The sequence below is a fragment of the Thunnus albacares genome, chromosome 3 (genome assembly GCF_914725855.1).
Source record: "Thunnus albacares chromosome 3, fThuAlb1.1, whole genome shotgun sequence".
NCBI classification, from domain to species: Eukaryota; Metazoa; Chordata; class Actinopteri; order Scombriformes; family Scombridae; genus Thunnus; species Thunnus albacares.
This window is the reverse complement of record NC_058108.1, coordinates 4,321,502-4,347,042: the sequence shown is the minus strand read 5'-3', so window position 1 is coordinate 4,347,042 and position 25,541 is coordinate 4,321,502. Positions and strand designations below refer to the sequence as shown.

The 25,541-nt window shown below is 41.3% G+C and overlaps 1 protein-coding gene and 1 long non-coding RNA gene across 2 annotated transcripts in view; one reads left to right on the top strand and one right to left on the bottom strand.

Annotated features, from left to right (window-relative positions):
• The window catches only part of helz (helicase with zinc finger), a 54,688-nt gene that overhangs the window by 25,004 nt on the left and 4,143 nt on the right, over window positions 1-25,541 (top strand). The window contains exons 17-31 of the mRNA XM_044345893.1: window positions 1,448-1,549; window positions 3,021-3,199; window positions 8,508-8,626; window positions 10,231-10,376; window positions 11,176-11,323; window positions 12,551-12,734; window positions 14,055-14,283; window positions 14,809-15,106; window positions 18,580-18,625; window positions 19,767-19,954; window positions 20,934-21,138; window positions 21,280-21,362; window positions 21,520-22,018; window positions 23,577-23,856; window positions 24,132-24,807. Coding sequence (XP_044201828.1) covers window positions 1,448-1,549; window positions 3,021-3,199; window positions 8,508-8,626; window positions 10,231-10,376; window positions 11,176-11,323; window positions 12,551-12,734; window positions 14,055-14,283; window positions 14,809-15,106; window positions 18,580-18,625; window positions 19,767-19,954; window positions 20,934-21,138; window positions 21,280-21,362; window positions 21,520-22,018; window positions 23,577-23,856; window positions 24,132-24,807 — 3,382 coding nt within the window. The remainder of the gene's footprint in view (window positions 1-1,447; window positions 1,550-3,020; window positions 3,200-8,507; window positions 8,627-10,230; window positions 10,377-11,175; window positions 11,324-12,550; window positions 12,735-14,054; window positions 14,284-14,808; window positions 15,107-18,579; window positions 18,626-19,766; window positions 19,955-20,933; window positions 21,139-21,279; window positions 21,363-21,519; window positions 22,019-23,576; window positions 23,857-24,131; window positions 24,808-25,541) is intronic.
• On the bottom strand, window positions 16,960-18,573 carry LOC122978863. Its single transcript, XR_006402759.1, has 2 exons — window positions 17,685-18,573; window positions 16,960-17,614 (listed from the first exon to the last, which is right to left on the bottom strand). It is a non-coding gene; the product is annotated as an uncharacterized LOC122978863 (long non-coding RNA).

Sequence of the window (25,541 nt, the reverse complement as noted above, 5' to 3'; positions counted from 1 at the left end):
ACATCACAAACCTCCCTCTCCACCTTGTAGGCTACTTGGCCCCTAGGTGGTGAAAGAAAAGAGAATGTCAATAGGGAAAGGAGTGTGTGCATGAAGTTTGTGTCAGCGGTAAACGCTTCAGATGGTAAGAGAGGTCAGTCAGAGGGCGCGATGGAGATGGTAGGGGGGGGGGGGGGGGGGGGGCGTACTGGGGTGTGCGATGGCCTCCGTTTTAGCTCCGGGGCAGTGGCAGCCTTGGGTTTGACATTTAAAGATTAAGAGAACACTGAGCTGCAAAGCGTCAAGCTGTGTGTGTGTTTGCACTGTGTGGGCGTGTACATACTAGTGTGCGTGTGCTTTTCACTGGAAGGCAAAGTTTTGCTGGTCATTTGGATGAATTTGTGTCATTTGTGGTGGATGCACATGGTTAGTTTGATTATGAGTGCATTTCTTTGGCTAGAATGGATGTTCATGCAAACCATAATATGATCAATCAAGTTATGCCACCACAACAGGCCACACAGCGTTGAGTCACAATAAAACATTGCACAATTATTCTCCATTGTCATTTTTCATCATTAGTGAACTCCCTCACTGTGTGCAGGCACCCACAGGAGATCCTGCAGTTTCTTGTGTTAGAAGCAAAGCGATGTAGCAAAAGCACATAAATGGTTCCTCGGTCTTTATGAAAAATGAATGCAATACCTCGGACAGTGTCCCCTTAACACACGCTAACGTTCTGTTTCTTAATAAGGGAGAGAGGCTCGTATATATGTAATGTAAAAGAAAAAAAAATGTCCTTGAAAAATGTGTAGCAATGTAATATTCATTCCTCATTTCACTCTGAATACATTTAATATTCTATGTTTAGGATGAATTATAGATATTTTAAAAGCCGAGACAAGGGAAAGTGACCCCTCTGGACTAGTGCTGCCTGCTCATCATACTGTTGAAACGGTGATGAAGACGTTGTATAGACCCCGGTCAGGTGTACCCGGTATGCTCAAAGCTGTCTCTGCAAATCTGTCGCTATGATGTTTAACAGACATTTAAATGGATACCTATAAAAGACAGTTTCACACAGCTTTCACTTTGAATAAGTGTATAAAACCTCACTGTCCCCCCTCTTAACATTGCAACTGCAGGCCTAAAAGCTCCTCCTTGTAAACGAGCGCCGTGTCAAATAAATCTTATATTTTATGTTTTATAGTATTAGTCGGGTGTGAGATGAAGAAAGTGTGAATGGAATACAACAGATGTTCAACAGGCCAATGTGAACCCGTAGTATAATGAATATTTTCTTATCAGAGATGAATATTTGATTCAATCTCTTGAGACAAAAACAAAACCCTGAAGCACATCTTGATGTTAGAAAAACATTTTTGTATTCTGGTGATATAAATGAAAGAAAACCAGCGACTGTGGGTCATAGTTTGTATCTCACATTGTCTGTCTTTTGTCTCTACAGGGTCCTGATCTGCACCCACTCCAACAGTGCAGCTGACCTTTACATTAAGGACTACCTTCATCCTTATGTTGAAGCAGGCAATCCGCATGCCAGACCTCTCAGGTGAGGAAGCACACACCTACTTAAAGAAGATGTGATGGCTTCATGTGCCCTAAAGCAAACATTACACATATAAAGTTTGTTTGATTTTTATGTGATAGAGCTGCTGCAATATTTGATTTTGAGAGACACTGGTCAGGTTCATGTGGTAGCTGTAATTGTGTCATTACAGATCCACAATGATAGTATATGCAGTAGTGGCATTAAGACCCCCAACTGACCCCCAGTTGACAAAAAATGAAATCCTGAAAATACACAACTTGTCATACTTTTTAGGCCTACAGATCCCCAAAAGCACACTCTTGTCTTGGAGTTAAACACATTCATGCCTCAAAGCAGCCCACAGTTTGTTCACTGTCAGCCACAATAAAGCCCCTGATCTAGTCATTTCTTTGGTATACAACAGTAGAACACCAATACAAATGATAACATATACTGGCCAAATACCAGACAAGTTCAGGTTTTGAAACCGCCTACAATAACGTCTTGAAATTAATATTATAATGTATTATTGTTTGAATTAATATAGCCAAAAAGAACCAGTTAATGTCAATTTTTTTTGGATCATTCTTTGGACTCCAATTCAGTTAAATTTGTATTCAGTGGCCTCACTGTCAGCTGAAGCCAGCCAAGCTACAAAGCATCTATATGACACTCATGCATCTATACATCAACTGGATTAGCATTATTGGAAAGCCTGCAGTCAGAATGATAATCCATATTATACAGATTGTTGAGTGGCTGGGCTGTTTTTTTGCCCCACAGCGGTGACACAAGCAGATACTAGTCTGACTTTGGAGATGTGACCTCAAGAACACCCCCTTTCTTTTAGAATTACACCTGGAGGCAACAAACACACACACACACACACACACACACACACACACACACACACACACAACTTCTATACACTGCATCAGTGACTTCTAATCACATTTCAGTACCCTCAGAGGTCACAAAGGACAGAAAAGCAATGTCTGCCTTGACCAGCCAGGGCTTAATAGGACAGCTGTGTGTCTGCACATACACAAGAAGCCTCGGGACCATATGTGCAATCAAATGACTTGTTTCACATGAGCAGACAGTCTGATTTCAACCGGTTCCGGTGTGAATTCCTCCATAATCGCTGTAGCAACGTCTTCACTCAGCTCCCCTTGTCTCTTTTGGGGATGAGCGGACGCAGTCAAGAATAAAGACCCTGTATGAATATTTAGCGCCCTAGAGTGGGAAGGGTACTGACCAACGTCCCAAGAAAGCAATCTGTAAAGACTTTTCCTTCCTAGCTGTATTTGGCGGTGAGTTTGCTGCAGACCTGAGATACACAGACATATTTGTTTCTCTTTACCGCTCACATAAAGAAGAATCCATTCTGTGCTTATTCACCATTAACTTTTGATTAACCAATTTCCCGTCTGATGTTTATCATTCTCGCAAAGTACACATTAACAGTGCCACTTCTTTCCTCTGTCTCCAGGGTGTACTTCAGGAACCGCTGGGTGAAGACGGTCCACCCAGTGGTCCAGCAGTACTGTCTCATCTCCAACACACACATCACTTTCCAGATGCCCACAAGGGAGGACATCCTCAGGCACCGTGTGGTGGTGGTCACCCTCAGCACCTCCCAATACCTCTGCCAGCTTGACTTGGAGCCTGGTGAGTCATATGAGCGGATACTTAGTCATCTCAAGGATAGTAAGGCCGTCATCTTTAGAAGCATTCATTTTCTAGAAGAAATGGTGAACATCTGTTAGGGTTGCAGACGGATGAAAGAATATTACAGTATCTTCATATGTCTGGTGGTAGCAGTCACAATGAGGACCTTAATCTGGCACTGTTTCCAGTGTTCAGATAATATTTGAAGACTGAGCTCGGACTAATAGTCTGTCAAAAGGCACATGCTTAATTAGGAAAACACACAGAATACACCATAGACCAGAAAAATGGACACTGTTATACAGTTAACCTCTTAACATCCACCGGGTCACTGGTGACCCGCTTAAGCCAGTTGTAATCGGTAGCATCACACAGTAATGAGTAAAAGCAATTGGCACAGTTTGGCCAATTGGAGATAACTGGAGAGGTTCAGGGATACCAGTGACACCACACACTAAAAACTCCCTAGCTCCAATAAGGTTAGACCTAGAGGTCTGGAATTTTACACATGTTGACAAGGTGTAGAAGGTATGTGGTGATTTGCATGGTTCTGGCATAAAGCATGTCCTAATTATTGTTATTCAAATATGACTCATTATAAACGAGGACCAAAAACACTTTTTTGAGCCTTATTTGAACTGGTGTAGTTTTGTTTGTGTTTTAGCCAGATGCTAAACAAACACATTTCCAGAAACTAGAAGATGTCACTAATACATGCATCATGGCCTTACAGTTCTCCTGTTATAAGCTTTTCCATGTGGGTGTGCCAAATAGGTGAAAATTCTATAAAAAGGGTGGATGTTAAAGGATTAAATACAACAATCTGTAATAATAATTACTCTTATTAAACTCTAACTATAGTTTCTGTGTCAGAGAGAGGCTGATTCATATTCTCATATCTTCCTTCTCTGTACAGTATATGTACATTAAGTGGACAAATATAAGAAACACCTTTTAGTATAATCCAGTCCCAAAAAAATCACCAACTATTTACCATATAGTCCGCTATATTTACTCTCCACCGTTTTAATTTAGTATCTGAATTGTGCAAAAAATCTAATCTGTACGCTACTCTCAGCTAACAGTCCTACAATGTGATGCATTTTATAGATGCAACTCTACACCGGTCAACGATGATGCAAAATGATGAAATGTATTACTCACACGCTATTGAACATATGTTATATAGGAAGTAGTGAATGAGTTCACAAGGGAGTGATGTTGAACGCAGCCAGTTCCACCAAAAATTGCAAAAATTTCCCATAAAATTGAGTCAACACAGAAAAACAATCAATATAGTCTCATCAAAAGGTGAACATTTTGAGTAAGGTCAATGATATATTAATCCAATTTAAAAAAATATATATTAAATGTACACAAATGTTTACACAAAAGATTATAACTATCTTCTGAAAAACACACCTCAGTGCTCTCAGTCTCCTGCTCTTTGGTCATCCCCGGTGACTGATCTCCAGAGTTGTCAGGGGCGCAGCATTTAGAGAGGGATGGAACTCATTTAAGTTGTGTAAAAGACACGGAAAACAAACCAATTTGTCAGCGCAGGCTAATAACTGCCTCTAATGTGTCAGCGGAGGGGGCTTTGTCTGTTGCTTGGGAACACCATCTGCCTGTTTTTTAATGTACTTTACATCATTAGCCTCCTCCCCACGTTTCATCTCTCCCCGCTCTCCTGGTGTTCAACGGTGATGAAAATCGCTAGGAAATGAGGCAATTGGGAGCCGACGAGTCTACTAAGTAGCGATAACAAATCCTCCATCCCAAACACACAGGTGCCCCCAAAAGGATGGTTAGACTGCTGTCTGTTTTATGTTTGGTTTGTTGATACTCCTCTTCCTCTATGGCCTAGACAGGGGATCTGGCATGTGGATACTATACATACTTGAGTTTATGTGTATGAGTTTTGCTTATTCCAGCATTGTTGACCCAGGAGACCCAGGAACTTAATTGTCTGCCTATGTAAACGGTTGAGCTGCACAATAACCCTGTATAAAGCTACGCTAGTGAAGATTTCCTTCCATAGTTGAAAGACACATGAATCGGGTCGCCCACTCGTAGGTGTGACCTCGGAAGTTTTCGGCTGTGTTGGTCCCCGAAAAAGAATCTTTACAAAAAGAATAAAGCTGTCCAATGACTGAGAGTAAAGCCCTCTGCACACTACATCTGTTATTTCCTCTGACAATGTCGGAAGGTAAAAATATACATAATAAAATGTGATAACCTCATTGAGTAAGATTGTATATATTTATATCGTTGAGGCCGTTATGTTTACACGTCCAAAACTGTCTTCTGTTATGATTTGTGTGGGAGCAGTATCAATTTCTGCCTTTTTTCCTGAAGTGTTAAAAGCTGAAATGAAGCAAACTCCATATTTGTGAATGAAAATCAGCTGTCATGAGGTACGAGATGTTTTTTTTTTTTTTCTGGATGATATTTAGTTCTATGTGTGAGTCTTACCATGCTGCTAGCTGCTGTTCATTATCAGCTGCGCCTATGTAATTGGACAGTCACAGGACAGTAATACAGTGATCTTTTAATGACTATAATGTCACATTTAATTATTACCCACCATAGAAACAGAATACTGTAAATGAGCCAATTTTAAGGTTCAGGAGAGACGCGGGCTCTTTTTGAAGATCATGTGCGCTGGAGCTCAGGTGAAATGTGATCTATAGCTCGTACTGTAAACGATAAGGGAACGTTGTTATCTGAAATTAAGTTAAGCTCCTAACGTGGTCGCATTGTGCACCAGAGCACATCCAAGAACGACGTCAGATGTTCCGTCACTGCTTTGAATAGGATCGGACTTCGACAAAGCTTTCAAACCTGATTTTTTTTTTTTTATGAGTTAGCGGTACCTGGATCGACCCATTCACACTCACAGACGACAGATATTTCAAGTCGCTCTTACAGCGTGAAAACGTTCGAAAGAGACTGTGAAAGGGTGAATGTGAGAGACTGGGTGTGCGAGGTGAAGGAGTCGCCATTTATTATTAAATGGTCATCTCTTCCCCTCCCCGAAATCACTTCTGCAACACACGGCCTCTGATCTCTTTCACCTCTGCTTATTATTCCTCCTCCTCCTCTTTCTCTTTCACCGCTGTTGTGTCCGAATTCAAACACCATTATTAGCCCGATGACGGATAGCAGCTACAGAAATGTAATTTGGAGCTCCGGTTTAGAGACAGGCTCCCTAAGGCGAGCAGCTATGTCCCAGGTGAAACATTAAACACCATATTCCTTCATGTCTGCCTCACTCGCTGCTAATAAAGACCATCTCTTCTTCATCGGGAGGATGATGAGCAGGTTAGCACCTTGCACAGCAGCCTCTGTCATCAGTGTATGAATGTGTGTGTGAATGGCATGTAGTGTAAAGTGCTTCGAGTGGTCAGAAGACTAGACAGACGTTATATAAACGCAGTCCATTTACCATCTCTGCCTCCCTCCTAATCTCTGCTTCCCTGCACGGGGAAACATTCCCATTCGTAACGACCCACGTACATCATTTGTGAGCGTTTATTTGGCTGTTACATATTCATGTGGATCGAAGTAAAAGAGCAAGCAGGCAGGGAAGCAGTAGGGATCCTGTTGACTACAGTTTATAGGAGGGGTCAAGAAAAGTGCCTGGCCTCAATAATTTAAAAATGCGATACAAGGGGAAGCACATTCACATGACTTCAAGTCCCTTCGGCTGCATTGTTAAGCAAGTCATATTCTCTGCAGTGATGAAAACCAGGGGAAAAAATGAAGAGCTCAAAGCAGGCTTGACAATAACGTTTGAGAATATGTCCCTGCCAGCGTTTCATTGCTCTGGACACAATGAAACACGGCGCAACTTGGATGTTCATTCATCCTGGTATAAAAACTAGTCAGAGATTACTCAAGTGCACATTTATAAGTACATGCTTGTTATTCCAGGCTTACTCGTGCGTAACATTGCGCATATTAAATGCCGTCTTCGCAAGTGTGACCGCGGCGTTAAGCAATCTTTCTTTATCATCGAACAAATCATCACCGTTAAAGGAGATGATTACAAAGCGGAAAAGGAGGCAAATTCCATATTTTGTCTGTTTTTTAAGTACACAATCCATCCATGCATGCCTCTTTTTGAGTATGCTTTTGTTTTGTACATCACTACTTCATAAGCTCTAATAGATAAACTCAATTATACACATTTTTGCAAATATGGATGCAGAAACATCAGGCAATTGTAACAAAGTCTATGCCTTTTTTTTTTTATCAGGAACACAGTGGGGGGAAGAGTGCCAGCATATTCTTCAATGAGGTGCACACAGTTCAGAGAGAGAGAACACTGGTTTGAGGCTTTATAGTCGGAGGGGAGAAAAAATCAATACGTTTTGCAGGCATTTGTTCAAAGGCAGATGCTAAGGAGTGAATGTTGCCTCGAATCAAATCGCTCCACCTCTTTTCTTGCCAGCCAATGTTTCTGTTGTTTGTTTACTTTTTTTTTTGACAGCGCCTGAGTTTATTTTGTTATTTCAAAACTGTCATATTTCATATCTGCATTTACTTTTACCATTGAAATGGTGTTAAAGCTTCAGAGGCTGTTTGCTGGTTGTTATTCAGCCTCTCTCTCTCTCTCTCTCTCTCTCTCTCTCTTCCCCCGCTCACTGCTCCAACACTCATTTGCCATGCCGTTTCATCCCCTCCCCTCATACTGCCGAGCACCGTTTGAGGTTTTTTTTTTTAAAGCAGCGTTAGGCTACTGTTCAATCCCTTTTCCAAGTGTCCACAAAACCTCGCCTTTGGTTTGCAGGGCTGGTTTTAAAAGAGGGAAGAGGAAAAACTGACTGAGAGGAAGGCACATTAGTTACAACAAGGGTTTTATTTATCCCAGTGAACAAAATAATTGTTCATTAATGTGCCAGTATAACAACGGTAAAAAAAAATGTTGCCAGGTCTGGTTACTGGCAAGATTTGATTCACTGGGCTTAGATTTTATTTTGATGCTCAACGTGGCAGCGTTTTTATATATGAATTCATAATGTACATCGTCAGACATTAAATATGAGCAAATGATGTTGGCATGTTTGTGTTGCTGCAGTATTTCAACACTTTTTTACGCCTTTTATAAGATAGCAATGGTCGAGAGAGATGACGGAAATGATGGATGGTGTTGGGCAATAAAGGTGGCGCATATGCTTGGAAGTTGAGTCTCATTTTTGTTATCAACAGGATATTGAAGTGTGCATTTTTGGAGCGTTACAACTGTATATTCAGCATATGTTTACTTCAAGTAAGTTAAGCAAACTGATGTCTGTTTTGTCAGGGCTGTTCACTCATATCCTCTTGGATGAAGCAGCCCAGGCCATGGAGTGTGAAACCATCATGCCTTTCGCTCTAGCTAGCAAGACCACCCGCATTGTGTTGGCTGGAGACCATATGCAGGTAAGTAACGAGAGTAAAGAAGTTACAAAATGTCTGTTTCCATTCAGTTTCCACTTTTAAAGCTGCGAGTTCCTATAATGGAAAGAAACTCATCATCAGATGCTGTAAATGCATGGTTCACTCTCTTTCGGATTTTTTTTCATGTTTCATGAAATAAATCAAAATGAAATACTTAGGAAGGATGCAATACTCGCAGATGGTAGCTACGGTATTTGTGTATTTGCGCTTGGCTGTGGATTAGACTCCATTCAAATACAAAAGAACAGACAGCAGCCACTGTAGAGCTGTGATTCTGAGACCACTTCAGCCACAGATAACACAAATACGAACTCACGTCAGTCAAGCTTTCCGAGCCAAACACAAGGATTTAAAACCTTATTTCCTCCTCTCCTGGTTTTCAGACAGCGCGCAGGATTACCAGTATGCAGCGGATGAGGATGAGGCAGGAGTCTACCATGCAATAATTGCTTTAATTATTTGCTCTCTCTGCTATTTTTAATGGGGCCTAGAAAAATGGATTTAAAACACAATGTACACTCGTGTATCCATCTGTCTCTTTGTCTCCTTCGACCCGTCTGTCCTGTGTAACAGTTTAGTCATTCTACGGCCCAAGGACGGATATTATCCTTCATACAGTGTTTCGTCATCTCCTCACGCTCTCCCCTTCTACTCTCACTGTAACCTCCTCCGTTCAGCAGCGGAAGAGGCAGCTGAATAGTCAATGGAGGGCTGAGGCCTGTATTGATCGTTTGCTTTCTTATTGACTGTGCGGGGCCTCATTAAAGCTAGCTGACCCTCTCCCGCTGGCAGCCTTAAATTAAGATTCAACTTAAGATACATCGCTGTCTCGTACATGGCAGCGGTCAGCAGGGAAAAAGTAAATGAGTGTGTGGGTGTGTATGCTTTTGCCTAACCTCATTCGAATCAAAGCGCTTTTGGATGATGGTCACAAATGTGTAGTTTGGTACAAATTGGTCAAATGCTATTTTGCCAGTATTGGAGGAGATCTGTGACTAAGACTAGATAGTGCATATATACCGCAAACAAAATTGAATTTGGCATGTTTTCAAACTGCTGTCAGATGTAGGACCGTAAGTAAATCCCACCATAATCACTGCGACTGAGGGTCTGTTTGTTTATTGACATACGCCACAGATGGAAGAGATTGCAAGTCACGGTGGGGAAAAAACCACCGCTTCTCAAAACATAGAAGTTACCTCAACACAAATCAATAACCTTTGGAGTATACTACAATATTATCCACATGTACGTCTTTTGTTTCTGAGGGATTGTTGTCGACCATCCTGTCGAAACAAATAACAAGTAACATGAAAATAACCAGGAGAGTTTAGATGTAGATATGAAATTTTAAGCGCATAAGATATCTCATAGATCTGACTTGTCAAGCTAATTTGCAATCAAATGATGTGTTCGGTCAAAATGGATAAACTTGCCTACATGTGTGCTACACGGTTTGACACCACAGTGTTAGACTGGATTGATGCAGGATACTACACTGAAATTCATAGTTTTCTTTGAAACTAACTCTGCTTTCCATCCCTGCCTTCCTCTCTTTGTCTTCTTCTCTGTCTCTTGATTTGCAGCTCAGTCCGTTTGTGTACAGCGAGTTTGCGCGGGAGCGTAATCTGCACGTGTCACTGCTGGACCGACTGTATGAGCACTACCCCCCTGAATACCCCTGTCGCATCCTCCTGTGCGAGAACTACCGCTCCCACGAAGCTATCATCAAGTAAGTGTGAACTCTCGACGCACCGGCCTCGTGCCAAAACTGTGGGAGGAGAGACTGAAAAGGTGGAGGAAAGACGACACACTATTCATTTCACACGGAGCAGGTCTAGACCCTTTAATTTACAGAGACCCAACAATTCCATCATGAGCGAGCACTTGGCGACAGCGGCAAGGAAAAACTCCCCTTTAACGATGTTAAAAGTTGTAAACTTTAATTTGTTTCACCTTTTGAGGTTAGTGCAGCCACATGCACTGACAAGTCAATGCTGTGTGTTGCTGGGTAACGTTGGATTCGTGCTGCAGCAATAATAGAGGAAAAAAAAACCCACAAACAAACTGATACATAAAGCAGCAAATGGACATAATCAGGTTTTGAAAATGCTTACTGGTAGCACACACTGTATCCAAAATCAGGCTGTGGCATGAAAAACAAAGCCCATTACATCTTTAAAACCCACAGATCTTTAGACAGGTCCATCGTTACAAACTCATGCTTTGAGAACAAACAATGGTCATACAGACTGGCTGAATTACAAGGAAATGTGTATAAAATGTATATCAAACATTATCAGTTTTGTTTGGCTTAAATGATCCTCATCAGTGAGACTGACTGAGCATTCGGCCTCTTCATTCTTCTTTGTATCAGGTGGACCAGCTCTGCTTATAAATGTCAAAAAACAAAACATGTCCAGCACCAAAGCTTTTCAATTATCAGTCATTTCTGGGGGTTTTTTGCATGTCTGCTCTGCTTCCCTTTCTTCTTTTCTTCTTACCTTTTCCTCTTTCTTCTCATCCTCCAGCTACACGTCAGAGTTATTTTATGATGGGAAGCTCATGGCGAGTGGGAAGCAGCCGTCTCATAAGGACTTCTACCCTCTGACCTTCTTCACAGCCAGAGGAGAAGATGTCCAGGAGAAGAACAGCACTGCCTACTACAACAACGCTGAGGTATTGTCTAACACAAAGTATAGTATGAGTGTTACATACCTCTCCTATATTTCCATAACAAGTGTCAAAAAAAAGCTGATTATACAGCAGAAATTATTATTTAATGTGGAGTTCTGCTTTATCAGTGGCTCTGAAATGCCTGACCAAATATGAACCAGCCAATAATAATAAAACACAAGTTTTGGGCTGAATGTTGTTGGAAAAATTGAGATCCGTCAAATATTATTAGCATTGATATGCACTATTCATGCTTCAAGGAAAATTTTAAAATTACTCAGGTAACAATAACTGCATTGCTGCAATACCGCGGTCATGTGATGCCTGTACGTGCATTGTTCATTTGGATATTATTATGTTATAATAAACATAATTTAAATGCGTATATTTCAAACATCACATTCTGTTTTTCCACATCACCATGATTCGGAACGTCCTCCGTGTCTTAATTATAATCGAAGATGAAACTCATAAACCTAATTAGGAAACCAACCAAGAGCTGCATTTGACATCCATGATGCATGATACACTGACTGTCCTAGCTTTTGATTGGTTCCTCTCTCTAGACTCCCTTAGTTGTGGTCATTTGCTAAGGCTGACCTTTGACCGTTCGCTGACACATTCCAGCCAATTAAACCACGGATACTTCTTGATTTTTGTTCCCAAACTGTCAGCGACGCCAGATGAATTACCTCGCATCTCTTTGATACAGCACCCATGTCAAACCGTTAACAACATTATCATAATCTTGCGGGATTAAAACGCATTGAAAAAAAAAAAGCGTGTCCGTTTGATTGTCGTCGTGTCTTTCTCTAGTGTCTTTGAAGGGCTTAGCTTCAAGCGGAAGACAATATTTCCATGACAGTTCAAAGGCCCCCCTGGCAGTACACTAAACCTCTGAACAGGAATGGAAAACCTGCTCATACAACAAAGAAACAACAGAGAGTCAAAATACAAACTTGCTTTAATAACTAATATCTGGGCCAACTCTTACTTTGATGTGACAAAACAAAGGGCGCAAAAAGTTACTCAATGTGACACTGAAGTACAACAACTTTCTTACTACATTTCCCCAATAAGATAAAGAGATATAAGTTGTTTTATTAGGTTTTAATGAGGTGGATTTACTTACTGTATATTCAAGTCTATTCAAAGGTCTCACTTAGTCACCTCTCATCTATGAGAGCTAGAAAACCAGAACCCTTTTCATCATGTTGCTCCTCTTTCTAGGTGTTTGAGATCGTGGAGCGGGTGGAGGAATTGCGTAAGAAGTGGCCCGTGGCCTGGGGGAAGCTGGACGAAGGCAGCATCGGAGTGGTGTCGCCGTACGCTGACCAGGTGTTTCGCATCCGCGCTGAGCTGCGAAAGAAGAGAATGCATGAAGTCAGCGTGGAAAGAGTGCTCAATGTCCAAGGTGAGAAAAAGTTTTAACCATCATGCTTTGTATCAAAAAGATGCAATTGCACCTACATATGTGTGTTTACTTACTGGACCAAACACCAAAGCTACTGTAGCACCACATTAATGTTTCAGTAGATTGATATTTTGAGATGGAGAGATTTATTGAATGAGGAGCGGCAACTGCTGGTCAATTAATAGATTAATAGATTAGTCAACAGAAAATAAATCCACAACTATTTTGATCAATATTCAGTGGTTGCAGATTCTTAAATGTGTTGTTTGAAAGCATTGCCTTGAGCTTCAGGAAAATGTTTCTCTATTTTCTGACGTTTTATAGACAAAACAATTAAACAATTAATCGAGAGAATAATTGGCAAATTAATAGATAATGAAAATAATGAGTAGTTGCAGAATAATTCTTCATTTAAATTAAGATGCACAAATTATTCTAAGTCACTGGCTCGAAAACAAGGAACCTCTTTATTTATTTTGTAAAACACCTGCTGTTTAACATCATCATGACCACAAACCTCTGACACTGATCTACTAGTTATGTAAGTGATATAAATCACCTTGTTCATATACTGCAAATGCAACAAATGCAGGTTATTGTAATTATTTCTGGAAATAAATTTAATTGTTGAAATTGTAAAGGAAAAAACAATACAAAGGGTACAATTTGTATCAGTTAACTGTGTTTAGTTGGTAATTGATTGTTGATATTGTTGATCGCACTCGATGTCTCAGAATTGAGGCGCTCTGTAACGCCTCAGCTGTGATTCTTCAGCTGTCAATTACTCGTGTGCTATCAGAGGCCGTCATGGTCAGGAAAATTAAAAACACAGCAGTTGCAGAAAACAAATCCAAAAACTTAAATCCCCAAGTGCCTCATTAATATTTCTCCATGAAGTTTGTCCCGAATGTTTCTGTGTGAGATGATGTTAGTATCAGTCTACAGACAGATTGATGCTTCAAATGACAGCTCCATCACTCTAAACACAAATCCCTTTGTAGTTATCAGTCTTCATATTACACTTCTTATCTTCAAGTCTCAAATAAGGAGAGTGTAAGGACTTCTTCTACCAATCTCTCCTCTGCTTCAGTCTAATGCAGCTGCTTTCCACAGGTCATTAACTCATGAATCACACTTTGCATATGTGGACAAACACAAGTTAGAGCTTAGATTTTGAATTGAACACACATGGATGATGTTTGTTTATGTGTTATATCAACAGCCTACAGAGTCATAAAATAATAATTACTAATAATAATTGATTTTATTTGAGCAGCACTTCCCAGAACACTCAAAAACAACAACAACTTTTGTTTGTAGGTAAACAGTTCCGGGTGCTGTTCCTCAGCACGGTGCGGACGCGGCACACCTGCAAGCACAAGCAGACGGCCATCAAGCGTAAAGAGCAGCTAGTTGAGGACTCGACGGAGGACCTGGATTATGGATTTCTGTCCAATTACAAGCTGCTCAACACGGCCATCACCAGAGCCCAGTCCCTGGTCGCGGTTGTGGGAGACCCCATAGCACTGTGCTCTGTCGGACGCTGCAGGTAAAAACAAGCATTTTTTCAATGGTGAATTTACAGTATCAGCCGATAGGAGCACCACACTTCACAAACGACAAATACAGATGTGGGGAACGACATGCGACTAAGGTTCCTGGTTGGATTTGAATTAGTTAATATAAAGTTTAAGAACAATTTACAGCATACCTTTAAACATGAGTTTCTACAAGTATGCAGTTTTGGTGAAAACAATTCTCTGATTGTTCTCATGGCTGTATTTGTCAAAGCTGACTGCTCGTTTGTTGCATTTCTGCTGGGAAATTATTGTTGTGCTCTTTGTTCTTTTGGTTCTTGCTTTCCAGCTACTCACCTGCACTACACATGCTTTTTAAAACAGGTTTGATCTTTTATATTCAGCCCCCAAAAGGAGTAATTTGTTACACATGCCAACAGAAAAAAAAAATTCAACAACATAAACCATGAAACACTCAGTCCAAACAAAAGATAAAGGAGAATAGAAGTAAAACATATATCCATCAGCTGTTTCCCCTTTTTTTGTCCCTTATTCAGGAAGTTCTGGGAGCACTTTATCTCCATCTGCCACGAAAACTCAAGTCTTCATGGCATCACCTTCGAGCAGATCAAGGCTCAGCTAGAGGCCCTGGAGCTCAAGAAGACCTACGTCCTCAACCCTCTGGCCCCAGAGTTCATCCCCCGCGCCCTCAGGCCCATGCAAGGCCACCACTCTTCATCGCAGGCCCTCCATCCCCACCATCATCCACATCCTCAGCACGCACAGCCCACCTCCAACAAGCAGGGTCCACAACAGCAGCAGCAGCAGCAACAGCAGCAGCAGTCACCTCCTAAGGTAAGGAGTTCCTGATCTGCCTCTGCTGTTTCTTCTATAAAGACAAAGTGGTGAGATAGACAGTAAAGACAAAAGGTAGGACATTTAGTGTTTTGAAAAGGTTAAATGTCGTAGGGTTTCGACGTTGATGTAACAGGTTCGGTAATTGCTTATCGGTTTGCAGGTCTGGTAAACAAATTAACAGGAATAAATTGAGTGCTTCTTGTTTTTAGAGAGGAAAAATGATAAAAGGTTTGCACATCCAGGCACAAAGCATCTATCAAAATAACTCGGTGTAATTTTCACCACAGGAAATTACTTTATGGCCGTTCATTTTAGCTCCAGAAAAACAACACAGATAGGAAATTAGCATGGCAGGGTTGGTGAAAGGATTCGTCGTTTGATTGTTTAGCTCAGGCTTGAAATGTATTCGTGTATCTGTCTGTCCTCCCTGTCTGCCCTGAGGTAAAGGTTAACGAAATCACCACTGCTGCCATCACCCACTGGGCCTAATGAGCCACAGCTCCGCAGCAGCAGCAGCAGCAGCTGGCTTTAGGGACACACATACACACACTTCCTCTCTCTCTCTCTCTCTCTCTCTCCACAGTCATACTATGTCGCTTACAGCCACACTGCACACACAGACATTATTGTACCAGTATGCAGTATATAATATTCTGTTTCTTTCAATATGTGTAACATGTTGCTAATTTAAAGGTCAGACCGATCCAGGCGTCTCTGTCCACAGTTGATGCCAAAATAATCCATACTAATGTAATTTAATATCTAAATGTGTAAAGATGGATGAATTCCCAAACTACCATAGCGTCTGATACAACCTGTGCTGTTTGGTTGGAGGTTGTTCCCACAATGCAACAGATCTATGGTGCACTAGTACCTCACTTTGTGGTTTGAGTCTCTAAAATATTCATCCACACTAAATATGGACTCGAATCAATTATTTTGTAACTGTATATCGTTATTAATTCATATATCCAATACGTAAAGATTATTCACTATTCTCGTTGATCACTGTCCAAAAATGCTGATTAAAGCTGTTCGATTTGGTGGTAAAAAAAACAAACAAAACAAAAAAAAAACCATGACGAAGCAAGCAGCATGTTCACCCTTTGTTATCCGTTTTCTCAGATATATATGCTCCAGTTCACTGCAAAGTAGGAAATGCTGTTCTGTGACACAGATGGTGTTTTGGTGCAAGACTGTAAGCCAGAATGTTGGTGAAATATGTCTCATATTAAACAACTTTTTTTGTAGTTTCAGCCTTAGTGTTGTTTTAAATGGGAAATGATTTATGTACGATCGCCACTTTTTGAAAATAATTACTTATATTTAGACTTTTGTTGGTGTTGTTTTCTGTTTGTATCATAATTGAAAATCAGATCTAATGCTCGGGGTGCTATTGAGGGTGGATCACCCCGAGTCTGGACTACTGTTACACTGTCTCTCTAAAAAGATTCAGAACGCTGCTGCTAGAGTTCTCACTAAGACCAGGAAAGTGGATCACACTGATGATTCCAAAGTACTACTGTTGGTTTATAAAGCACTGAATGGTTTAGGGCCTAAAAAAACATTTCTAATATGTTGTTCAGTATGAATCATCTAAACTAAACATGGAGAAGCAGCTTTCAGTTTTTATGCTTCACATGGTCTGCTGCTGTTCTCTTAAATCAAGGCTGAAGACTTTTCTGCTCACTGCTGCCTTTTATTAAATCTAATTTGAGGCCTTTGATTCATATGTTGCACTGCACTGTCATTTTTATTCCCCTGTTTTAACACTTTTTCTATTTTATCTACTTTTTATTTACTATTTAACTCTTTTTAATTGTATTTAAATATCTTTTTATGTTTCCTCGTGTTTCTCATACATTTTGACTTGATGCCTTTTATGTTTTATGTAAGGCACTTTGAATTGCCCTGTTGTTGAACTGTGCTATAATAAACTCTCCTTACCAAGTATCAGCTCTGATTCCCAATTATGAGAATCTCACTTTTCATTCTCAGCAGACACCTGCTGCTTGTGAAAATTGATCATATGAGACAAATGTTCAGCGACATCCTTTAGGTCTTCACCACTATTCAACTCATACTTCAAATGTTCTTCAAAATATGTTTTGCGTCAGTGCATCTGTCACTATTTCAAACAACCACAGTAATAAACCATGAGCACCAGTTCAGTCTTGTGTATCTGGCGTTGCTTAGTTAATGTTACGCCCAAAAATAGCAGCCAAGCGAAGCAGCTTCTGCTACATTATCTAAGACCTTGGTCACTTTCAAGAAGGGGATCATGACTGCATTTTGCAGAGACTGGATTTTATATTAGACAGTGTTGTACTTAGTCATTATATCATGCCAATACTAATCATGCAACGTGAGCTGAAATCCTTTTTTCAAGTGGAACAAAATTTTTGCAAACTCTCTTCATGATGGTGGAGTTTGGCTGCTCCTCAGCTCAAGCTAGCAAACTCGCTCCCTCGCAAGTAGCCTATAGCCTCATAAACATCGGTTGTACTGTGTGTAATAAAGTGAAACTGGCAGAAAAGGAGGCTTTGACAGATTTGACTTAGTTTACTGAATTGACAGCACATGGACTTAATAATAATGAATACCAGCTTTATGTAACATCAGCATAGCAACATGGCGAATGTCATTCATTTCTGCCTCCTCCCACTGTCAGGAACTATCAACCGGGAGAGACCGCGTGTCACAAATCCAGTCACTGAAAGAGCACAAAGTAGATTGTTGTGTATGCATGCTTGTAATAATTAATAGTTCAGCAGCTAGGGTCCACCTAAATCCAGGTATGGGGGGATCTCATGTGAGCTCAGTGTTTGTGCATATGTATATATATATATAGGTGCTTGCGTGTGTGTCTGTGCGTGCCCCTGCATGATTAATTGTTCTGCTATGTGTACATTCATGGATGTGTGCTCAGACTTTATGTACTCATACAATAACAGGAGCTTTATTGTGAAGCCCCCCTGGAGAGAAAGATTCTCTCTGATAGGAGGAGAGTAGCGAGGGAGTTTAGTTATTGTTACCCAGTTTTTTTTTTTTTGGAAGACATGTTGACTTGTTGTAAATCTTTGGATATAAAGCAGCCAGGAAAGTGTAATTCTACTTGGATTTGTGCTGTTGATTTAGATAAATGACATCCAGTCTGTGACCTTGTAGTGATCTGACTGCTCCTCTGCTACCAATGATGAGCTTTACTGCGAGAGCAGAAGACGCCTGCATCACTCAGTGATATTATAGATCCATATAGCTCATTCTGCTGGCCAGCGTAATTCCTGCCACCTCCTATCACTGATGAGTTGTTGCTCCTATAGCTGTTGTGACAGATGTGGGACAGTCAGGACCGCACTGACTGCTGTATATCCAGATCCTATATATCTATACAGTTGCTCAACTTGTGTATTTACACCCCAACCCTCCAAGACCCTCACCCACTTTCTAATGATTCTTTTGTCTTACAGGGGAAACATGCAAACCACACAGAGCATCTTCCACCTGAAGGATATGGTGAGTGTTGACTACTGTCCGTTTTGACTTGTGTGGATTATCTAAATATTAAAGGTTCCATCATGAAAAATCTTTTTCCTGTATTGTTATGTCAGTTTTTCTATTACCTGTCCTCAAGTGGCAAAAGGCAGAAGTATGGTTTTGTTTTTTTCATATCCATGTGTGATATCCAGTCCTTTCTCTTGCTTTAAAGTGTCAATTATTATCCATACTGCACTCTGGGGAAATTACTTTTGGAAAACTGTTAGTAGTACTCTTTATGGCTTTTTACTCTTTATGGTAGATCTAATTTACAATTTAGGAATCTGGCATGGTTTTTTTGTCAGTTTTAAAAGGCCTTTAATTTGCAAGAATCCAGGGACCTGCAATATAAAAATGGTCCGCTCTAGCTTCTCCCAGATGTGCAAACAGTTGTATTTGAAAGGGAAAACATTGTACAGAAATGTCCCCTCCAATATAACGCAGCACTGTCAAGCTGTATCCACTCACTCTGTGCAAGCATATTTACCAGGACAGGGTTGACATTGTTTACACATACAAACATGCATAAAAATAAATTCCATCCACATAACATATTTGTCCTTATTATGTTTTTATATTATGGTCAAGTTTCACAACAGAGCAACAACACAAGCCTGTCTATTGTTTTCGTTTTACTTGTATGTGTCTCTACACACATACAAACGCACATCTCGACAGCTTGATATGAGCCAGTCTAATGCAGCGGCCCAGATGGATGCATGAAGGCCTGAGGCTATTGAAGCCAGCAGAGCGATGCAGCCTTGAACAACACAGCAAGGAGTTGTTAATACGATGTTTACTAGGGAAGACAATCAGCCGCTTACAACTGCAGATTGTCAGCCAGCTACATTAACCTAAACTGGGAAAAAAAACTGAATAAATTCTGGGCAAATTACTTCATTTGGCCCACCATGACAAGATTAATAGGTTGGCTATCAGCTATTTATATGGTGCTTTTCTCTCTTATATAATCACACTGCGAATTATCTAACATTCTCCTAACCAATAATTAGATAAGCTCCGTGCTTGTGTCTTGCCTGCTGTAAATGTGTCACCACATAAAGGTTAAGAACCATTTTACTTTTAACTCGTATTACTTTCCCACCTTCTCTCTTTGCAGTCCAACCCAGCCCAGCTGTTCTGATGGGAAACCCAATTCGGGCATTCACACCACCCTTGGGTGGCACACCAGCTGGCATGGGCAAATCACCCAGCCCTGTTCAGAGAATAGATCCTCATACAGGCGCCAGCATCCTCTATGTTCCAGCTGTATATGGTGGAAACATGGTCATGTCCATGCCCCTGCCTGTAAGTTTTACACTTCTAGTAACGTACTGATACATAAATGTGTAAGCCTGGATACCAATGTGAAAAAAAAAAAGGCCAAAGTAAATAACTTATATCAGCTTCTGCAAATGATCCTTTCAAACATTTCTTTTTTTTTACTCAAAGTGTAAAATTGCACCTTTGAGAATACGTGTAAAATATGTGCATATTTTGTCAAAAACCACATTTATTTTACAATGCAAGTTCACAGGTTTTTTTTCCCTCCGTACAAAGTTGCTAGCCAAGGTTAATTAACATTCCACAGTAACAGTAAGCAGCTTCTGTATTTGCTTCTGATTTATAATTCATTGCATAAAGCATAAACCCACAACCTTGATGTAATTTTTTAAGCAGGATTCATTGCAGCCAAGTATTGAAACTTGTTGGTGAATTCCATGGACTATACACATCTGTACAGTTTGAGATGAAGTAGAAAGCAGAGGTTTTTTAATATTCAGATGGACGTACAAGAGTCAGCTACTTTTTAAATGCTACTGTATTAGCATCAGACTATTATTGAAACAATTTAGTGCCTAGAAAAAACCACTGTAGTAAACTGAAATATTACAGTATGTATTTTAAAATGTCATTTTGTTTCTTTTCTTGTTATGGTCCATAATTTCTTGCACAAATAAACTTGAGTAAAAAGTATGTATAGATATGATCATTCAACCTTTTAATGCAATGATTCACACTTCCTACATGGTTCGTGCACATGATCACGTGCACGAACCAGTGACCGTGTATAGTGGATGTTATTAACCAGTCAACTAATATGGCTTATGTAATAAACCATACTAATTGTAAAGTAAAACAGGAAAAGCAACCTGGAGAGTAACTGCCATGTAGTGATTTGAAGGATTTTGGTATCTGCCTTTTATATGTCACCATTATCCATAATGTTCTGTCCATAATCCACAGTATGCATTTACCCCCTTGTCCTTGTCTTTGTTTCCTCTAGTTGCCTTGGCCGGGTTACCAGAATCGCTTTGCTGTGGACCCTCGCATCATGAGCCATCAGGCAGCCATGGCCTACAACTTTAATCTGTTGCAGGCCCAGAATCGAGGCTCTCCCATCCCTTACAGTGGGGTGGCCCACCCCTCTCCTCTAGGAATGGGCCAGCCCAGCCCTGACAAGGAGCTACAGGCAGACCCCATCAGAAATGGTATGCCTTGATTTTAATTCCCATAAACCACCACAAATCATAAATGACTGCAATTCCATGCCCTGAGATAGAGAGAGGTAACTATATAGAATAGCCAAGCATATGATACTAAGTTTGTTGTTGAATTTGACTTCTTCATAGGTAAGTTAGAAGGATGTCCAAAGTCAGAGCAGAACCGTCTTCAGACACCAGAGAGGAAAACCACAGACATGAAGGAGAAACAGGCAAGTTTTTGACTTTTATTGGTTTAATTCATTTTTTTTTCAACCAGAAGGTACTATTTTTTCAAAAATGCATTGCCAAAAACTGGAAAATGTATGGTAACTGACCAATCACAGTGTCTTTGCTCATGGTGTTTGGCTTTATTCGTTTTGGTTCCAGGGAGATTTAGACACAGGCCAAAGTCGAAGTCTAGACTCGCAGACAGACGGGCTGGTTGGATTTCCCAATGCGCTGCTCCATCGAAAAGACCCCTCAGCTGCCCAAAGACCCCTCAACTACCACCTGGCACCACCCAACCCAGCTTTTCCTCCACATCCTGCCAGTGGGAGAGCCTTCCCCCCACAGTATCCAGTCTCCAGGCTTCCTTATCGGGTCAACCAGCCTCAACACCCAGGGATGGCCCAACAGAGTCAACAGCAACAGCTCAGCCCTGCCTACACTGGTGGTAGCCACAACGCTTCCTTCTTCAGTGGCCCCATAGCCCCTCATAGGGCTGTCCAGTCTCCCACTCTGGATGGGCCGGAGTCTGGAGGGGTGGAGGAGATGAGTAGGACTCCAATGGGCCACCCGGGGGGCCACCACCCAGGTCTATCACAGCACAACAGGGTCAACAGCTTTGGCGAGGATGGACAGGATGGAAGCCTGGGTGATAGTTTGGGTGAGTGGAGCACCAGCATTTTTTCCTCCGTTAGGTAGAAATCTATCTCCTAGAGCTAGCTTTTAAAATAATTGGAAGTGTTGAAAGAAATAGTTTCAGATTCTTTGATATTTCTGTCTGTTTTATTGGGAAATTTGAATCAAAAGTACTAAATAAAGACGAAAAAGACATTCGATATGTTTGGAAGAATTGATCTGATTTAGTTTGTAAGGTTTTGTTTTCTTAGAGGCGAATCAGTAGCTGCCTCCGCTCGCTCTAAAAGTAAGTCCAGGTGCATTGTCACTCTCATGTTCGCCCCTGTAATCACCTGGTGTTAAGGGGGAATAAAGGGAATAAACCTAATGTTGTTTAGTTCACTACTCAAGCAATGTTTTCTTTGCCAGTAAAAAATACATTTTCTCTGATTAGCATGTGAGTTGATTGGATTAAAGAACGATAACATAGCCCATTACATTAACTTAAAAGGCAATAATGGAAGTCAAACCAATGCTGCTTAATTAATTTGCCTTTTTAATTTTTCCTTGTTTTGTTTTTTAATTATCTCAGAATAGGAACGATGCTCGTCGGAATAATACGAACTTACAAACGGTCGCTGGTTAGCTGAAAGTTTAATTAAACCACTAGATTCGGTCATGTCGAGTCATGTGCATGTAAACATTTCTGCCCATATATACATATACAGTATGCACATGTTTTGTACATCTCCATCCTTGTCATACAGTTCCTGATTGGCTGAGTAGTGGGCGTAATAACAGGAGAGCATGAAGACACATCTTCAGCGTTAAAGAACTATTAGTTCTTACTTGATGCAAGTGATTGAAGTTATTGCCTTGGATGTCCTGACTTAATACTTGGCTTCATGGACTCTGCTTGCAGTGTCCCACACCTTTGCAGAGTTCTCCTGGGCAGCAGTTTTAAGATGAGCTCCGGAGTTCCTAAACATAGTGTGCAAGCATTCAAGAATAGCTCTTTTTCTCCAGATATGGAAGTTTGATTTACCTCAGCAGGACATCAGACTGCCGAGATGGGGAATCTCATGCAGTGTGGTTTGATCTTACTAGGAGACTTTCTATCAGTCATGGACACAACTTGTCTGCATGACGCTCAACTCTTCACTTTACTGATGGATCCACTTTAGCTCCCTGCTTGGCGCTGCAACTGCCACCACTTCCTTGTGCCTTTGGCGAGTCTCTGTTCTGGCTTTTTTTGCATGCTGTTTCCCTCCAATCTGGACTCCGATTCAACCTCCAACCACCACAGGCGCCCAGCTGCCTTCCTCAGAGCAAACTTCAATTTGTTTAGTCCAAGAAGAGAAAGTGCTGCTACGGCATTTAGTAAAATCCATCTATTTTTTACTATGATGACTAATCTTGTTCCCAGGATTTTATTCATGGAAAGGGAGAGCTTATCAAACACATAAACTCGGACACACATTTCAGCATCTTTCCTACGTTGACTCATACACTAATTAACTCCTCTCTGTACTGTACCTTAGGCCCACAGAGCCACAAAGACAATACCAGTCACTCTAAAACTAACCCCATGGTTTCCCTTTCAGACCTCCAGGGTCCCTTGGCTCTAGAGGCCCTGAACCAGCAGCAGCAGCAACAGCAGCAGCAGCAGCAGCAGGCAGCCAGGCTCGGCCAGTGGGGAGAGGCAGCAGGTCCGTTCCTTCCAGGCAGCGTTGCCTTCCCTCTGCCCCAACAGATCGCCCATCTCGCTCAGCCCGGCATGGCTCGTTTCCCCCATCAGCTGCTCCGGGCAGCTAGTTGGGGCCTTAGTGCCAATATGGAGGATGAAGCTGTTCCTTCTGTTCCCACTGGGCCACCTTTCACCAGGTTAGACTGAACACCAGTTTGTATTTAAAGTCATTCCCGTGATAGCTCCAGCTGCATTCTTGCTAAGATGCTATTGGAAAAAATAAAATTCTACTCCTTTCAGCTATTTGAAGATGCATAGAGACTAAATATTTAAGATAAATGACAGTTTTGTGTAAAGAAGGTCAAGATAACTACTTGAACCTGGACTTCCCAAATTTGTTTTCATTTCCCTGCTGTTGCATAATAACATGATACGACATTGAAGTGTAAAGAAATCCGTTTTCAATCCCCAGGTACCCGGGCCTCTTGAGAGAGATGCCCCCACAGGAGCAGCCTGAACCCAGAGAAGCAGCTGAGATGCAACCCCCACCTCAATCTCGTCTCCTCCAGTACCGCCAGTCCCAGTCCCGTACCTCAGGTGACCCTTCATCCTCAAATCATGCCGGCCCTTTTCCATCAGGACCTTACTCCCATGAAACCGGTCGTGATATCCTTAACGACAACCTTCTCAACAACCCAGCTCTGCAGCAGCAGCATCACCCGGGGAACCCCCTATACAACACTGGTAGCTACCCACATCAGCCACCAGCCCACCCTGCCAGCCCCCCTCCCTCCCAGGTCAAATACCTTCTGCAAGAGGCCCAGTGGTCCCACGGTGGAGCTGCATCAGTGAGCCCACCGCAGCAGAACCACCTGTTAGGAAACCAGGGCCACGGCCTTCCTTACGGACTGCCCATGATGGCTCACCCCAGCAGGCAGGAGCAAGTCCACTTGATGCAACTTCACCATCAGCACCAGCAGCAACAACAACAACAACAACAACAGCAGCAGCAGCAGCAGCAGCAGCAACAACAACAGCAGCAGCAGCAACAGCATCAACATCAACAAAATCAAGGTCCAGACCAGGAGACCTACCACTCACTGTCCCCCAGAACATCAGCAGCCACAGCCCTTCACAGTGTAGATGAGGTAAGAGTCACTCATAACAAGAAAACTAAAATCTCTACACGAAAATAAAATGGCCAAATTAGAGGAGCTAGTTTGTATGCTTGAAGGAATATGCCCATAACATCCTGAATAGTGTTTTGTAGTATTGAAATGACATCAGCTCTGACTTAAGACCTGCTTGTTCAACATATTTGCAGTTACGGGAGTCGTATGTCCTGCAAAACATGAAGAGGATTTTAATTGTCACATATCTGCTTTAAAATACATTAACAAGATAACTTTTCTATCACTTTCTACTTGTCTGACACTTACTGTGAAGTAGGAAAATCAGGCATCAGTTGCACACCCTTCTTAAATACCATAAGTGGTTTAATTTGCTTCTATACCGTATCAGTGTGTAAGCTTTATAATGTGATTAGTCTGGTCAAATATTCAGGTTACATGCAGTAGAGATTTCAAAGTTACTGATAATATCAAAATTATCTTTTGCTGGCAGGCAAATTGGGATAATTAGGGGATTAAATCACCCAAATTTGATTGGAGATGCAAAATGAATATTCAGATTAGTAGCAGAAGAAGAAGGTGGATCACATTTGTGACTTTGCGACTGCGTTTACTGTGAGAAATGTATTAAAACGATTAGTTGTTTGCTGGGCTAAAGCTCATCTCAGTGTTATTTCTGTTAATGGCAAGAATGATTTGATTTAAAAAAAAAAAAAAGATTGGAAGTTGTGCCAACAGATACTTGTGGGCTT